The sequence below is a fragment of the Mastigoproctus giganteus genome, chromosome 4 (assembly GCF_048544385.1).
Source record: "Mastigoproctus giganteus isolate SK-2022 chromosome 4, ASM4854438v1, whole genome shotgun sequence".
Lineage (NCBI taxonomy): Eukaryota > Metazoa > Arthropoda > Arachnida > Uropygi > Thelyphonidae > Mastigoproctus > Mastigoproctus giganteus.
In genome coordinates this window covers 69,528,772-69,547,106 of record NC_143578.1, presented here as the reverse complement: position 1 = coordinate 69,547,106, position 18,335 = coordinate 69,528,772, and the positions used below count along the sequence as shown (strand labels likewise).

The window sequence follows — 18,335 nt, the reverse complement described above, 5'->3', positions numbered from 1 at the left end:
TATATTTAGTAGAGGTGTGAACACGAAAATGAGTGTTTTGGAGGTGACCGGCAACATGAAAGGGCCGTACTGCCGTGTGAAAAAAAAAATAAGAAATTTCTAGAGAAGGGTTGGTTTGTGCACTAGCGAGACAGCTAGGGTGAGTTGTTTTAGCAAATAGAAAGGAATGAAAGATTAAACAGTATGGGGGTTGGTTGGAGTTCTTGGGGGAGGCATTCCAAACTTGAGGGAAAGAGTAAAGTTCGGGGGGAGTAATTTGAGCAAGTGTCCATTCTATATCTGACTTCTCTGTGGTCGAAAAGGGTCGCGAGTTTGCGGGTTGAAGTGGGAGTAGATTTTTTGGAGGCCAGAATTTACATCTCATGGTAGCAAGATGAAGAAGAAAAGGAAGAAAAAATGTGAGAGAAAGAAAGCCTGGTCCAGCATCGGAGGGCAGTGATAGGACGTGAAGGCGGTGGTTAAGTTAAAAGATAAGTGAGCCAAGAAGAGAAAGAAAGCCTGGTCCAGCATCGGAAGGCAGTATGCCCAAGAACCCCGGGGGCTCACACCTAGTGAGTATGGGCTTGGCAAACCCAGGGTCCTGAGCTGGATATCATCGTTCTTCTCTTTCTTGGTGATTCCTTTCTACTTTCTCTCTCTCTCTCTCTCTCTCTCTCTGGGGTAACTTGGGAATTTTTTTTTTTTTTTTTTTTTTTTGGCTGGTGCAGCATAAGCCTCAGGCTTCCTTGTACCATATGGCCATTAATAATAATAATAATAATAATAATAATAAATAGAAGAAAGCCTGAACGCAAGGAAATTGGAAGTAGCGGCCATTCCAGGATGTCTGTTCCTGTTTTTTTTTTCTTGAATCCCGAACTCAAGGACTCGTAACCTAGCTCTGTAAGCAATTTAGTGATAATCATTTTAAAAAAATAACATTCCTGTTGTATTAGGCAAGTTAGTTACTAAGGTTGAGACAATTTGTTATGAATGTTAATGATAATGAAATAACGAAAGTGTGGTACAGGGGTAAGTAAAGGGAAAGTAATAGTATAAAGGAATTAGTAAAGGGAAAGTAATAGTATAAAGGAATTAGTAAAGAAATTATATTTATAAGGTTAGTATTGTAAGGATATGTTAATCTATATCATTAAATTAGGCCAGGTGCCAACACAAGATAATGTACCAGATGAAGTGTAAAGAGAAAGAAATTTTATTAATAGAGAGACCTCATGAGTAAAGAAGGACGACCAAGATGGTAACTAGAGAGTAACTAAGGTAGAATGAGTGATTTATAGTGAACATTATTGAGGTAAGAGGATACCAGTTATAATACCCTTCATGTGTTAAAGGCTACAACAAAATATATAAAAAGAGTAATAAGAGCCAGGAGTGGATTAAGGTCGGTTGAGGCCCCAGGCGCAGAAGAAAATATTGGGCCCCTTAAAAAAAGAGAGAGACAGGGAAAATAAAAGTACATGTTAACCGTTTTTTTAAATAAGTAAAAAATATTATGTACTATTAATGTTTTATTTCCAGTAAAATTTGAATATAATATATGTATAATATAATTAATAATAGCATAATAATAATCACAAAGTTTTGAACTAATAGTTGAACATATTAGTTTAACTATTAGTTGAACTAATATGTTCAACTAATTTTTTGGGGTTTTGTGTGGGCCCTTCAGAAGTCGGGGCCCAGGCCGCGCGCCTGGTACGCCTGCTGTTAAATCTGCATCTGATAAGAGCTGAAATGAATTTACTGATGTAAGTGATAAAAATGGGTAATGTAAGAGAATGATTGAGTAATCATCGAGGATTCATATTTAGTAAGATACAACTGATACAAACTGATGTTAATAATTTGTAAATTGAGAATAATTGATGACAGAGAGAGATAGTGTAGTGTACTGTAGTATGGTTCATATACATGGAAATTGGTATGCTTGTATGTAATTATTTGTTTCTTTTATGTAAATGCTGTATATAATGTTCATTAAAGATTGTACATTTTTTGTAAATAAATGTGTGTCTTTACTAATGTTTTGCTAACACTTGCTTTACACACCCTAGAATCTAGAATTTTCTGTGAGTTGCAGTCAGATTAGCGTTTGTGGGGTGGGCTTGAGACTTCATTAGGGTGGAGGTCTAAGAAAAAGGGAAGCAAAAACCAACCCCCACAATATAAGCTAAACAACCTACAGTTTAGGGCCTCACTCCGTCTTAAAAAATCCATTTTTAATATTGTCACAAGTGAAATTTAAGAGAGAAGGGCCTCATGCATGTTATAGCTTTGGGCCACAACAAGTTTAAATCCGGCCTTGGTTAGAAGTCTAGTAACTGCAATGAGTATACCAAATATCTATACAGAAAAACATAGAGGGAGCGGTAAATCAGAATGAGTACAGAGAAGGGCAACAAGATTGGTGAGAGGAACAAAGGGGTGCACTTATGAAGAAAGGCTTAAGTTCTGCAAGTTGCAGCATCTGGGGACTAGGCACCGGCGAGGTGATCTGATTGAGGTGTATAAGGCCTTGAATGGTTTAAGCATGCTTGATGCTGACAGGATACTTCTGCTTGCTCAGATTAAGAACCTGAGGGGGCATAGATTCAAATTGAGGAAAGACAGTTGTAGAATCGATGTGGTGCGGAAGTTTGCCTTTAGCCAGTGGGTAGTTGATTGTTGGGACAAACTTTCATCTATTGTTGTGCAAGTTGATAGCTTAAATAAATTTAAAGCTGAACTAGACAAACATTTGGAGTGACTGGATGGGTGAAATGGGAAGTTTTTTTTTTTTTTTTTTGTTGTTGCTGTATAAGCTTGCTTGCTTGCATCATATGCCTCAACTAATGCTGATTTCTTATAATGGGGGATTTTAATTTTCCAGAATTTGACTGAAATTTCTGGGTTTGTCACTCACACACTGGCAAGACTTTTTTAAATTTCTTGGATGACTGTTTTGTACATCAGAATGTTGGAGAGGCTATAAGAGGAAGAGTCTTCATTTGGTTATCAGCAGTGATGCTACATGCATTAAGAATTTGCAGTAATCACAGCTTAGTAATATGACTACAGTGGTCTCAGGCAGTTTTTAAATTCTATGCAGTGAGGCCAACTGCTGATGTTAACAACATCAGCAGCTTCAAGGAAGTAGACATAGAAGCTTTTAGGCTTTTCATGCCAACAAAGAAATTCTGTTCGAGGCTTAGACCTAAATGGAGTTAGATGAACTACTGAGACATGTGGCAGAGAAGAAAAGTGCATGCGATGTATATAAATTATCATGTGATACAGAAACCTATGGTAGATATTAATTAGTCTGTAATCAAGTCACAAAGGAGGTTAGGCAAGCTAAGGCAAATTGTGAGAACTCTCTGGCAAAGAAAATCAGCAAAATCTTCTATGCTTACATTAGCAGTACAACGAAGGGGTTGGGTCAATTGATGTCTATGTGTTAACTGTTGATGACCCTGCTCAAGTTGCTGAAAAATTGAATAGGTATTTTGCATCTACATTCACAATGATGAATTCTTTAGGGGAGGATATGCCAGAAGTTTAGAAAACTCTAATGAGCAGCTAAATGACTTTGTGATAACTGAAAGGAAAGTGAAGGAGAAATTGTTGAATATGGACATAAAAAAGGCATGTGGGGTGGAGGAATCTGTTCAATTATTTTAAGGAAGCAGCACAGGAGGTGAGCTAACCCTTAGCCATAATTATGAAAGCATTCTTGGATTCTGGGGAGGTCCATTTGCAATGGAGATGTGTGAATGTATAACCCATTCATAAAGGGGGATCAAAATATGATGCGAGTAATTACAGACCTGTTAGCTTAATGTCTGTTCCAGGAAAAATAATGGAATCATTGGTTAAAGAAGTAATTCAAGGCCATCGGGACAGGCATGCAATTATACTGCAATCACAGCATGGATTTATTAAGGGATGGTCTTGTCTAACCAATCTGATAGGTTACTACGATGCAGTGACCAATTTTGATAGTGTGCAACACTATGAAAAGCTTTTGATAGTGTTGCACATAAAAGACTGCTATATAAACTAGAGCCATGAGGCATTAAGGGCAAGTTACTGCTATGAATAAAGGGATAGTTAAATGGAAGAAGACAGAGAGTGGATATCAATGGGTACTGCTCTTTGTGGACTTATTTTATCAGTTGAGCCCCTCAAGGTTCAGTGCTGAGCCCATTGTGTTTTCAATATTTATTTTCAATATTTGATATTGATGAAGGTATATTAGGCTTAATGTCAAAGTTTGCAGATAATACAAAGTAAATTTGTAAATACAAAGTTTGCAGATAATTGCAAAATACAAAGGCCGGCAGAATGGTTAAAGACAGTAATCAGGGTGAGCTACTGCAATATTTAGGAAAATTGTGACAATGGATTGAGAAATCGGCAGTTGAAGTTTAACATTGACAAATGCAAGGTAGTGCTTATGGGTAGCTTATGGGTAGCAGTAATCCCAGAATAACTTATCAACTGTGTGTACTACACTCATCTAGTGGGAAATGAAAAAGACCTGGGGATAATTGTGCAGTCAGTTATGAAATCCTCTGAGCAGTGCAGATAAACTGCAGGATGTCAGCTCATGGGGTTTTGTCAATGATATACTAAAACTTAGGGATAAGAAGGTGATTATCTCTTTGTACAAGGTCATGGTCAGGCAGCACCTTGAGTATTGTATATTGGTCTGGATGCCTCATTTAGGAAGGATGTAGATCTGCTGTAACAGGTGCAGAGAGAGAGAGGTAACCAGATTAGTGAGGGGGAAAAAAGGGTGCTCTTACCTAGAAAAGCTTCATTTCTGCAGATTGCAGCATCTCGAGACCAGGCACCTGTGGCACAGTCTGATTGAGGTGTTTAAAGGCCTTGAATGGATTGAGTAAGCTAAATGTGAATGGCATTTTTCCTCTTGCTGAGACTACAAAAATGATGGGGCATAAATTTAAGTTGAGGAAGGATGGTTGCAGGGTAGATGTGTGGAAGTTTGCCTTCAGCCAGCAGATGGTTGATTGTTGATGTGTTGTTGTTGAAGTGGATTGTTTGATTAAATTCAAGGAAGAGCTATACATATTCTTGAAGGATTGGATGGGAGCATTGTAGGGGTTTTTTTTGGCTGATGCTATATAAGTTTGCTTTCTTGCATCATTTGCTACTACTATTACTATAATGTAATTTACCTAATTATACGCACATGATTTGACTTTATTTGGATCCTATATAATTTATTATGGATAAGATTTTGTGGAGAGGATGTAGGTATAATATGGTGCATTTGAGGAATTTTTAGCCTAATGGTGCTGACTAACAAATTTTAGTGTTGTTAGTGGCAACGTGTATGCCTGTATTTAAAAGACTTAATCTTCAATGTTAAATATATACTAATCAAGACACTTAAATCTAAGCTACCTAGAATTAACAAAAAGAAAGGAAAGAAATATATATATATTTATGTATTGTACCAGTTGGTTCTTGTCAAATTCAGATAACTCCACCATATATTTATAATACCATAAATACAGACTAATAGATTAACAATAGCTGCAGGCAGAGGTGAAAATGATTCGTGCACTACTTCTATTGGAATGAGCAACAGCTTGAAAAGCAATGTGCTGGGGATTTCAAGAACTGCTGGGAGCCATCGTGGAAAAAATAAATACATCGGCTGTGTTAGGGTAACTAAGAGTAAGAACAGGTGCATTAATACTTGAGTGTACACCAATGCTAGGAACATAGTAATTAAATTTGATGAATTTGAAGTGCTAGTCAAGACATTAAAGGCAAATATTGTTAGATATCAAAGACGTGGTGTCACACAGATATATGGAATACAGAATTTGAATTTGGGTAATACAATGTGTACAGAAAGGACAGACAGGATTGGAAAGGAGGAGGGTCATGCTGTTAATTAAGAAACATGTAAAATCTTGGAAACTCGCACACTAGCAAGACTTTTGTGATTTTATGGGATCATTGTTTTCAACAGCAGCATTTATGAGAGGCAGAGATTACCAGAGGAAGTAATACCCTTGATCTGATTATCAGCAATGATTATTCATGCATTAAGAATCTGCAGATAAAGGAACCACTAGGTGACAGTGATCACTATGTACTGATATGGAAGATGTAACTACTATAAGCAGTAAAGGGAAGGGCACATGATGCAAGAAAGCAAGCTTATACAGCATCAGCCAAAAAAAAAAAAAAAAAAAAAAAAGAAAACCTTACTTCACCCATCCCCTCACTCCAAATGCTTGTCAAGGTCTGCCTTGAATATATTCAAGCTATCAACTTCTACAATGACAGATGGAAGTTTGTTCCAGCAATCAACCACCCGCTGCCTAAAGGCAAACCTCCGCACATCCATCCTACAACCGTCTTTCCTCAATTTGAATTTATGCCCTCTCAGACGATTATTCTGAGCAAGAGAAAGAATCCCATCAGCATTGAGCATGCTCAAACCATTCAAGGCCTTACACACCTCAATCAGATCACCTCGCAAAGCAAAAAACGCAGGGTTTTTGCTTTTGTAAAGGTGACTACGGTGGTCTCAGACCGTTTTTACCAACAGCAAATTCTAAATGGGAAGCATTCAAGGAATTAATCTTGTAAGCTACTAGGCTTTCCATACCAGCTAAGAAATACTGTTCGAGATTTAGGCCTAAAAGAATTTTAAAATGAACTAATGAGACTCGTGGCAGAGAAGAAAAATGAATGGGATGCATCTAAATTATCAAGGGACACAGAAGCTATGGTAGATATAAGCTAGTCTGTAATCAAGTCACAAAGGAGGTTAGGCAAGTGAAGGCAGTTTACGAGAAATCTTTGGCAAAGGATGAAAAGAAAAACAGCAAAGACATCTTTACTTCTGTGAACTCTAGAAGGAAGGGGATAAATCAGATTGGTCAATTTGATATCGCTAGTTCAACTGTTGATGATCCTGCTCATGTAGCTGACAAAATGAATGAGTATTTTGCATCTACATTCACACATGAGAAATTCTGTGGGGAAGGGGAGGCCAGATGTTTATCAAACTCTAAAGGGAGTTAAATGATTTTGTAATAAGTGAGAGGAAAGGGGAGGAAAAATTGTGAAGTTAAACAAAAGAAAGGCGCCTCAGGTAGTAGTAGTAGTAATTCAGGCATGTGATGCAAGAAAGCAAGCTTATGTAGCATCAGCCCAAAAAAAAAAAAAAAAAAAAATCATTTCACACATCCATTAAACGTTTAATCCCTCTAAACGTTTGTCCAATGGATGGGATCTATCCAGTTATATTAAAGGAAATAAGCAAACCCTTAGTAATAATAATGAAAGCATCCTTGGATTAAGGGGAGGTCCCTGTGGACTGGAGATGTGTAAATGTATCCCCAGTTCACAAAGGGGGGAATCAAAGAGTGACATGAGTAATGATAAACCTGTTAGTTTAACTTCTGTTCCGGGGAAAATAATGGAGTCACTGGTTAAAGAAGCATTGCAGGATCATCCAGACAAGACTGCAGTTATAGTTCAGATACAGCATGGGTTTGGCAGGGGAAAGTTTTGTCTACCAGTTTGATTGGATACTGCAATGTGGTCACAAATGGACCAGATGCAAAAAATAATTTTGATATCATATTCTTGGATTTCAGGAAAGCTTTTTATACTGTTGCATATGAAAGACTGCTCAAATTGGAGCAGTATGGCATTAAGGGCAAGTTGCTGCTATGGATAAGGGGATGGTTGAGTGGGAGAAGACAGAGAGTGGTAATCAAAGGACACTGCTCTTAATGGACTAATTTTATTAGTGGAGTCCCCCCAGGGTTTATTGTTGGGCCCCCCATTGCTGTTTTCTATATTTATCAATGATATTGATGAAGGTATATCAGGCTTAATGTCCAAGTTTGTAGACAATATGAAATATGGCAGGGTTGGTAATGACAGTACACTACTGCAACAGGATTTAGAAAAGTTGAGCAGATGGACTGAGAGGTGGCAAATGAAGTTTAACATTAACAAATGTAAAGTACTGCATTTGGGTAGCAGTAATCCCAGAGTAATATACCAACTGTGCGGTACTGCACTCAGGGTAGTCGAGAATGAAAAACACCTGGGATTAATTGTGAAGTCAGAAATGAAGTTTCTGACAGTGCAAACAGGCTGCTAGAGCAGCTCATGGGGTTTTGTCAATGATATATAGGAATGGAATTTTGCTAGCAGGGATAAGGAGGTGTATCCTCTTGTATAAGGCAATGGGCGGGCAAGCTACATCTTGAGTGCTCCATACAGGTCTGGAGGCCCCATTTTATGTAGGATGTAGAACTGCTAGAATGAGTACAGAGGGTAACTACCATCTGGGGTAAAGGGAAGCGTTTTTGCTTTCGTAAAGGTGACTACGATGGTCACTAATATAGTAATAGTGGTCTGAGACAGTATTTAAATTCTATACAGTGGGACCAACTGATCATGTTACTAACAGCAAATTCAAAATGGGAAGCATTCAAAGAACTTATCTTGGAAGCTACTAGGCTTTACATACCAAGTAAGAAATATTGTTCAAGGTTTAGGCCTAAATGGATGTCAGATGAACTAATGAGACATATGGCAGAGAAGAAAAATGCATGGGATACATATAAATTAATGGGTGACATGGAAGCCTATTATAGATATAAGCTGGTCTGTAACCAAATCACAAAGGAGATTAAGCAGGCAAAGGTAGATTATGAGATATCCTTGGCAAAGGATGCAAAGAAAAACAGAAAAGAGTTCTTTACCTGTGTAAACTCTAGAAGGAAAGGGATGAATCAGATTGGTCCACTGGATATTGATGGTTCAACAGTTGAGGATCTTGCTCAGGTGGCTAACAAACTAAACGAGCATCTACATTCACAGACGAGGAGTTATTCAGGAAGGGAAATGTCAGAGTAAACTCTGACAGTGAGCTAGATGATTAGTAATAACTGAGAGGAAAGTGTAGGATAAATTGTTGAGGATAAACATAAAAAAGCCACCTGGGGTGGAAAACGTATAGAAATTTCATTCAGCCAAATAGCAAAGAAGGTTTGGAAAATTATTGTGAGAAGTGGATGAATGGACAAAAGTAAAACGGCACTCAGGGCAAAGGACGCGTTGTATTTTTTTTCTCACTTCTCCAGGTGTTCTTCATTAAACAAAATATTCACCCGGTTAGAATGTTAGAATGCAGAGCTAATAAAATGAATTGGTTAATCTAATGCAAAATGGAATGATCTATGAGATTCCTTCTCTTCTTTTCCTTTGTAGGATTACTGTTTTAAATCTGAGTCAGTGTTTGCTCAGATTGTGTTAGTGAAATTATTCTTGTAGGGATGAAATCCTTTATTCCATGCTCCACTTTAAGATCTCGTCCTTTAACTCAACCTGGGTTTTCCAAAAAATGTGTTCAGGACTGTCTGTTCAAGGTAATAATGTTGCATATCGCAATTGGTTTGTATCCAAATATCCAGCTTCATTTTCTGCCTACACTAAAGCTCGCAACAATTGTAAATCAGTTATTAATCAGTCCAAACTAGTTTTCGAACAGACTAAGAGTAGGAAACTTGCTTCTTGTCCAAATGGTAGCCGAGCATTCTGGTCTCTTGCCAAATCTTTTGTCCATCTCTATTCCCACCTCTGTCAAAACCAGAAGGTTCTATTGCCACTTCAGCTAAAGATAAAGTTGGTTTGCCAGCATCCTACTTTTCTTCTAGCTCATGTATTGACGATCTTAGTAAACCACCCCTGTCATTCCCAGTACACTCTATTCAATTCCTTCTGTGGTGTTCTGTCAAAAGGATATAAGGATTTTGAAAAACCTTGATGCTGAGAAAGATGGCTGATTCTGTATAAGCTTTCTTTCTTTCATCATTTGCATCTACTACTAATGGTACAGCTCCAAGTTCTGATATGAAGAAAATTTTAAACGGGGCGTCAAATTTTAATTGGCACTCGGGCGCCACATATCCTAGGAACGAACACTGTGATAGTAAATCTCCAATTGTTCTCAAAACCTGTGCTCTCAAGCTTATTCCTGTTCTGTGTCGCCTTTTTCTTATTCCAAAGGTGTTCCTTTCTGCTTGGAATTTGTTCATATACAGCCAGTTCGTAAAAAGAAAATGACAAATCCCTCCCATCCAGTTATCGAACCATTGCACTTACTTCTACTCTTTCTAAAGTAATGGCGAAATCAATTAACTGCCAACTCTTAAACTATCTAGAAACCTTCCATCTGATCAACGTTCGCCGCTATGATTCCGTAAGTGTCATCTGTGGACAAATTCAATGGAAAAGTTTGGAAAATCTCCTGCGCTCCTGATGCTTTTGATCATGGTCTGTCAAATGTTTTTTGTAATTGGTTATCGCTCGCTGAGGGTGATGGTAGATGGCTCTCCGTCTTCTAACTTCTCCACTAATGTTGGTATCCCCCAAGTTTCAGTCCTTTCCCCCACTATTTTCCTCTTGTATATTAATGACCTTCTTCCATTGACTGGAAATCGTATCCATAGTTTTGCAGATGATAGCACGTTGCATTCCACTTTCCATTTTGAGAAACCTTGACCTGGTCAATCAACTTCAACTTCTCGAATACCCGCTACCAGTCCCTTAAATGCCGATCTCCAGGTAATTCTCCAGTGGGACTAAGACAACTTAGTTGATTTCAATACTTCTAAAACTCAGTCTTGTCTTATATCTCGCAAAAAGGATTCTTCTGCCCCTATGCTTATCTTTGGTGACACTCCGATTTCTAGGCAAGATGATATAACACTTTTGGGGATTACCCTGACTCCTAATCTCTCTTGGCAGAAGCACATTACAAATATTGCTTCCTCTGCAACCAGAAAAATTATTGAATTATATCCTTCGTTCATACATATTTACTGAAAATTACAACCTGCCGAAATTCGAGCCTAATGTCAACAAGTATTTTCTTTAATCTGCTCAGCCTTCAACCTATGCACTGTACTAAAAAGTATAGGTTCTAATACCTCTTGTGATTGGAGTTCTCAAAAAAAAAAAATAATAATAATAAATATTTATGCACCCCAACAAGCAGAATGTTTAATGGGAAAAGAAGAAGAAGAATTAATTTAATAAAATCAGATGATGTTACAACAAAATGATCAAACGCTTGATATAAATTGGTAGGCGGGATTTGCACTGGTAAATTGGGACGGTTGGCAATCGACAGCCAAAACCTTAATAATATTATATCTTAGATTTTTGACAAATATGAATTAATTAATTTTGCCTATAGAGGGCAGCACTACATTTCGGCTGTCTATTTGATTTAGTCAATCGGTGAAGTTTGAAGAGACTGCAAAGCGTTGGTTGCAGTCTGAATGGGTAGGGAAATGTTTTACGTTTTGTCTTTGTTATTGACAGCTGTCGTTAGTGGTGCTTTCATTTCTCTTAGTTATATTGTGGTTGTTTCTTTATTTCTAGTCCTGGCGTATTTAGTATATTCAAGTGTGTTCGTTAATATTGTGATCAAAACAAAGAAACCTCCTTTTGGAAAACTTATAGTTGCTTATAAATATACTCATGGACCATTTAAGAATTGTAACCAACTATTTTCTCAGGTTCGTAAATTGGCGCCTCGTCTTCACCACATAGCTGTTTATTACGACACACCTCTAAAAGTGGTAAGTATTGTATTGCTGTGATACATGTGTTCAATTTTTCCTATCTCTGAAGTACAGTATTTTGCTTTATCTATGCTTATTGCTTTACCAGTATTTGCATTTTTATTTCTTCATTTCAGCACAAATAGGAATAAAATTTTAACATATTCTAACCATTGTATAACCCATTTACTGATTTGATCTTTTATTCCCACAAAATGTATTACTATGTTCTTTTATTCCAAAATAATTCTCTGTTTGCATTGATAAATAATGTTCTATTTCATTTAAAAAGTAAATGGTGGTAACCCTTAGTAGTCTTTTCAACATGAATTTGTCTGCGTTTTGCCGTGTTCTGGGATAATTATGAAAAGAAAAGACATGTTTTACATTAGACATATCTTAAAGACTAAATATATCAATGTTTTTGCTGCAACTATTCTGTAGCATCTCTGAACGTAATGTTAAAGAATGTGCCAACTGCATTACATATTGATGTAATTCTGTAATATAACTCCAGGGACTCACATCTTTTGAGTATGGGCTTGGCACACCCAGAGTTCTGAGCTGGATATGATCATTCTTCTCTTTCTTGATGATTCCCTTCTACTTCAGACTCTTGTTTTCTCTCTCTCAGGGTAATTCAGAAATTTTATTTTATATTATTATTATTATTTTTTGGCTGGTGCAGCATAAGCCTCAGGCTTCCTGCACCATATAGCTAATAATAATAATAATATATAAAGTCAAAATCTTTTTTTGTTGTGGGGGTGGAAATGACAGTTTCTTCGGTGGCCCTTTTAACCTTTGTGCCACCACTTTTAGCTTGATTTATCATCAAAATCAGAATTATAACACAATTTTTAAAATTGTGTTATAATTCTACGTACAAAAGAAGCTTAATTTTTTTTTCCCATTTCCAGGTGCTATAACATAAAATGTTATAGTGCCGGCATGTTCACGTATAAAAATAACTAAACAAATAAAAACTTAACCATAGAATAGAGTATTTAGAAAAATATTGTTCAGTAATCGCTGAGGCAGACATGGGAGTTGGAAATGTGTATTTCTAAAAGATTTTGAAACCTTAATTCAGCATAAATATCAAAAATGAATCCCTGCTAGTAGTAAACTGACTAGTTTGTGTGTGGTATGAAAAAAATTATGAATGTATAAGCATTCAGTCACAGTGCATCAAACTTTATAGACTACCACTAATATTAGGGTCTGTGCCTAAAGTGTAGTAAGCTTGTCAACATTTGGTGCTTGTAGGGATTTATTTTTATCCTGTTTGTAGGATTTTTTTTTTTTAGATTTTTTTTAGAAATATGATATGGACATGTTTTCCAAATTTCCTTGCTTGCATCACAGTAGCAGGTAAGCATTTCGGCAATGCTTTCATTACTGAAATGTATTTACATAAAAATATAACTGCAATTAAACTAAGTTTTTTTTTTTTTTGTTGCATTTATATGCAGATATAAGTTTGTTTTTTTTTTTAGTTTTGAAAAGAAGAAAATTTAAATTCCTTTCTTGTGTGTTTGTTTTTAATTTGTATCATAACCTTGCTTTCAAGGGTAGATAAAACAGTGACAGTGGTATCAGCTGGTGACAAGATATTGAAACAATCAGGGGATGCTTAAGTGATAGATTACCAAAAAATTCTAGTCTCTTTTTTTCTAATTCACTTATGGATATATTTAATAGAATGTTGTAACAAATTTTCCATTCCTACTGAATTGCCTCTTGTCTAAATGGCCTTCAGGTTTCTTGCATTTCATTAGCTGCAACAGTGGTCTTCATCTGAAGTTCCACCTTTTTTACATCCTGACTCTGTTGCATCTTTACCTAAAGATAAAGCTGACTTACTTAGCATTCACTTTTATTTTATCCTAGTATAAATCATCTTGATAAATCTCCTTCCACCATATAGAACAGATATCATTCAGTTGTCCCTTTAACTTTTCAGCAGGAACAGCTTTCTTGCATCATGTTCTTTTACTAATGCTAACGCTAACAGGGTCCAATGTAGCTGAGTGGTAACATGAAAGAGAGCAGCAATGCATTTGAGTGAACCATGGTTTGAGCCCCCTTGACTGCTAAATGTATTTAAAGATTGTATTTGTTGTCAAAATGATTAAACTACTTCAACGCTGTAGTCATGCCAAAGTACGAATGGAACAAAAAAGTTGCGAACAGCTGTAATATTACCAAAACGATAGGAGTCCAGGTTTGGTGGCATTAGTTTGTTTAATGGTTTTGCTTTCAGTTTTTATTTCAAGAATTATACAGGAATACCTCGCATAGTGTGGATTTCGCTATAGCGGAGTTTAAAAATTGAAAAAAATTAACTGCGTTATGCACCAATACATTTGATATGTATGTATGTATGTATATAATGCCAGTATGTAGGCCAATGCATTATGGATTCAGGGGCGCCTCCGTAGCCAGGTGGGAAGGAGCAGCAGTGCGTAGCACACGCTTCTTGATTAGACCGGGGTTCAAGCCCGTCACCACCAAATACGGAGGATGCGGAAAGGTCAGGGAATGACCACCGCATATCCCGGAGCAATATGGCCTTAGTTGCTAATGCTCCTAAAAACCAAATAATAACAAATAATATAGCATTATGGATTCAAGGCCACGCTGACTGTTGTTGCAACTCCCATTATATACTGACTCTGCTAGCATTTGTACATTAGTAAACACTCTAGATTCCGAGCGGCGAGGTCGTTCACTGTACAAATATTTTTCGCTGTGTATTTTTATTAAAGATTACTTTTTAAAAACGTTACACCTTTTATACACTAATATGAGTGGAAAGAAGAAATGTAATGGCACTGAGAGTTCTAGATCCAAACCTCGAACGAGGTATGAAAGTAAGGCAGGCATTGCAAAATGACATTCGATGTTATAAAGAGATGTATGCAGATAAAAAAAAAAAAAAAAAAAAAAAAACTGTGCAAACTAAGCTGATGAGTTATTTTTCAAAATAAAAATACAGTACATATGTCACTTATATTCTTTTGGCATATATGTACATACTGCAATAAAAATCATTTGTGCTGTACTTACTAGTATTTTTCATTTTTATCATTTTAATTTCTTTTTTTGCAAAAACTTCGTGCGAGTCAATTTATGGTAAACAAACACCTATATATTTTTGCAACTTTGACCCATATAATCAAATTGCCGGAATGCAATACATACTACTAATACCTCGATCAGTGTGGTTTCGCATAGCGTGGTATTTTTTTTGGCACGATTTAATTGCGCTGTGCGAGGTATTCCTGTATTGTAACATTACTATGTACCTGATTGCAAACTGGATTGCAGTAGTGAAATTTGGAATTAATTTTAAACTTTTTACTATACTATATTTTTACTATATGGTCCTTGAGGTTGTCACAGACATTCTCTCAGATATGCCAGACAAGCTGTACTTGCTACCTGGAGTCTAAAACGCTGATGGAACTGATATTCGGGTGACTCAAGTCAAGTGGACCCAATTTCGGCGAAGTCCGGACGGTTTGTGACAGCCAAATCCTCTGCTTGCACCTTCACGATGGTGGGACTGTTAGTAATCCTGGGTATAACCTCCATGCATAAGTACATAGTGGGTGACCACCCAGATGTGAACCAATGTAAGCAGGGGTCGAAGTGTGGTGCCCACACCACATGGAGGAATGCCGCCCCTCTATGTTACCAGGCAGTACTAGGTGGTAGATGACTCTCATCAACCGGTGCAATACCACCACTATTGGAGGCTTGAAGTGGTGGAACCCATGTTTAGTCTCTAGAGCTAAGTTCCAGTCAACCCTTCTCCATCTCTTCCATCATGCAGTATGATTGTTGACTTTTGAGGTTATGATGAACATCGTGGCGAGATCCAATATTCCTTACATTTCGAGGGTACAGCCCTAAAACGGTGTTCGCAGGCCGGCCGCTAGTTAGTACACCGGACCGAACATATTGGTAACTCTCTAGGTGGCTTCTGGATCAGCTAGTGTATAATCTTGCTACCTCTACTCTGCCAGATAGTGACTGGAGGGAGTCAGAGTAGTGTGCATGTGGGGAGCATTGTCAAGGCCACGTTATGTCAAGGATCTGGGTATATTCTTACCATGTGTACCCCATATCAAAAAATTTCATTACTTCATACAGCATGTCCCACCCACTTTTTCTTACTATTGAATACACCATGAATTGTCAAAATAATAGAGTAAGCTTATCTGTGAAAAGATCTAAACCTCCCAAACACTTCCTAATTCATTTCACAAATATACGTGGTCTCAATTGTAATCTCAATGATGTCCATTTCCACTTGCAGTCTACCAAACCCCTTATACTATTTCTGACAGAATCTCAGTTATCGGTTGATTCAACTACTGCTCATCTCAGATGCCCAAATTATTTGCTGTATGATTCCTTTCGCCTCAAAGGTGGTACTTGTGCATATGTCCATTCTGATATTCCCTGTCAGAGACTTGGCAATTTGGAGTCTCCTCTTTTCGATCTCCTCTGGCTTAAAATCTCTCTACCTCATTGTGTCAAATTCATCTGTTGTCTCTACCATTCTGACAACTCCACTAATCACTTGGAGCTCTTTGACTTCCTCTCTTTGCAACTTGACTTTCTGCAGTCCAACTTTCCTAACAGTGAGGTAATTTTCATTGATGATTTTAATGTTCACAACTACAGCTGGCTTCCGTTTTCTAGTCACACTGACCCAGCTGGTCGAGATGCTGAGGCTTTTGCAATTACTAATGACCTTGCACAGATTGTTTGTTTATCTACAAGAATACCAGATAATCCTAATCATACAGCCAACGTGCTTGATCTTTTTCTCACAAATAACCCTTCTAAGTACATGATCGATGTGAGAGGTCCTTTAAGCACTTCAGATCACAACTTGGTGATTGTCTCTTCTCCAATGGAGCCTTTATCTCATGGCTGTTCCCAACTTAGTGTTGTTTGGCATTACAAGAATGCAAAACGGGATGACCTGCGAGATTTCTTTTCCATGGTTGGATCACTGTTTCAAAACTTCTGATGTCAACATTTGCTCAGATCGTGTCAGTGAAATTATTCTTGCAGGAATGGAATCCTTTATCTCTCTCTCTTGGCACAAGCACATTACAAATATTGCTTCCTCTGCATCTAAAAAACTTGGTTTTCTCTTTCGCTCTTGGCATTACTTTTCTTCCAAATAGCTGCTCACTCTGTATAAATCGCAAATTCGCCCTGCCATGGAATATTGTTCCCACATCTGGGGTGGTGGCCCCAAAACCTCTCTCAGGCTTCTTGATTCCATTCAGAAGAGAACAGTTAGGTTAATTAATGATGCATCTCTAACAGAGTCTCCACTTGCTGTCTCATAGATGTACTGTTTCTGCTGCATGCCTCTTCTACAGATACTTCCATGGGCACTGTTCTTCTGAATTGGTTCTATAATTCCCACCCTCTCTTTCAAAACAGTCCGAAAACGTGCAGCCACCAGCCAACATCCATTTACTGTCCAATTTCAAACTCACAGAACCAACTTTTCATCTTCCTCGTTTATTCATTCAACTGCCGTTTTCTGGAACAACCTTCCTTCATACGTATTTCCTGAAAATTACAATCTACAGAAGTCCAATGTCAACAAATATCTTCTTTCGTCTTCTCAACTTTCAAGCCAAGCATGGTACTAAGTACTATAGGTTCTAATACCTCTCGTGTTTGGGATTTACATAAAAAAAAAAAAAAAAATATATATATATATATATACACATACATTGTGAAATTTGGTAGTCTGATTGCTCTGCGACATCGAAATCCTTTACTTGCATCTCCGTGCAATCTCAGTAATCTCCATTACCATCTTCAGTCTGCCAGATGCCATTTACTTTTTCTGAAGAATCCCAATTATGGATTGTCTCAAACACTATTTATCTCAGATGTCTTAATTATTTGTTATTAATCCTGTGTATACCTTAGTCTTGTGCAAATCCTGAAAGACTGCACCTAGTATACTGGAGGTGACTATCCAGGTGTGAACAAACGTAAGCAGTGAACGAGGTGTGGCATCCACACAACACAGGAATGTGTCACCGGGCAATATTTGGTGGCTGATGATCCTTATCAATGGTGTAATATCCCCACTTTACTTATTAGAGGCTTAAAGTGGTGAAACCCATTAAAGGAAGTCAATGCATTCCACTTGGAACTCATTGACTTCCTTTCTTTGAAACTCTACTTTCCAACTTTCTGAACAGTGAGGTCATTTTTCTTGGATATTTTAATGTTAACAGCTCCAGCTGACTTCAGGTTGTTTATTTACCTACCAGAATACCAGACAATCCTAACTATACACCCTACACTTTGATTCTTTTCACACAAACAACTTCGAAGTACACATTTGAGGTGAGTGGTCTTCTAGGTATCTCAGATCACAACTTGATGGTCTTTTTCAATGGAGCTTTTTTCTCATGGCCATTCTCAGTCTTGCATTGTTTGGCATTAAAAGAATGCAAGATTTTTATTCTTTTCCTTGGTTGGATTACTGTTTTAAATTTTCTGATGCCAATGTTTACGCAGATTGTGTCAGTAAATTATTCTTGTAAGGATTGAAATCCTTTATTCCACACTCCACCTTAAAATCTCATCCTGTATCTACACCTTGGTTTCCAATAAATGTGCTAAGGCTCTTCAAGATAAGAATATTGCATAAAGCAC

At 37.3% G+C, this 18,335-nt stretch overlaps 1 protein-coding gene across 1 annotated transcript in view; it reads left to right on the top strand.

The window, feature by feature from the left end:
- Positions 1-11,311: 11,311 nt before the first annotated feature.
- Positions 11,312-18,335, top strand: part of LOC150086819 (testis-expressed protein 264 homolog) — a 47,838-nt gene continuing 40,814 nt past the window's right edge. The window contains exon 1 of the mRNA XM_090372282.1: positions 11,312-11,639. Within this exon, the coding sequence (XP_090228408.1) occupies positions 11,337-11,639 (303 nt within the window). The 5' untranslated portion in view covers positions 11,312-11,336. The remainder of the gene's footprint in view (positions 11,640-18,335) is intronic.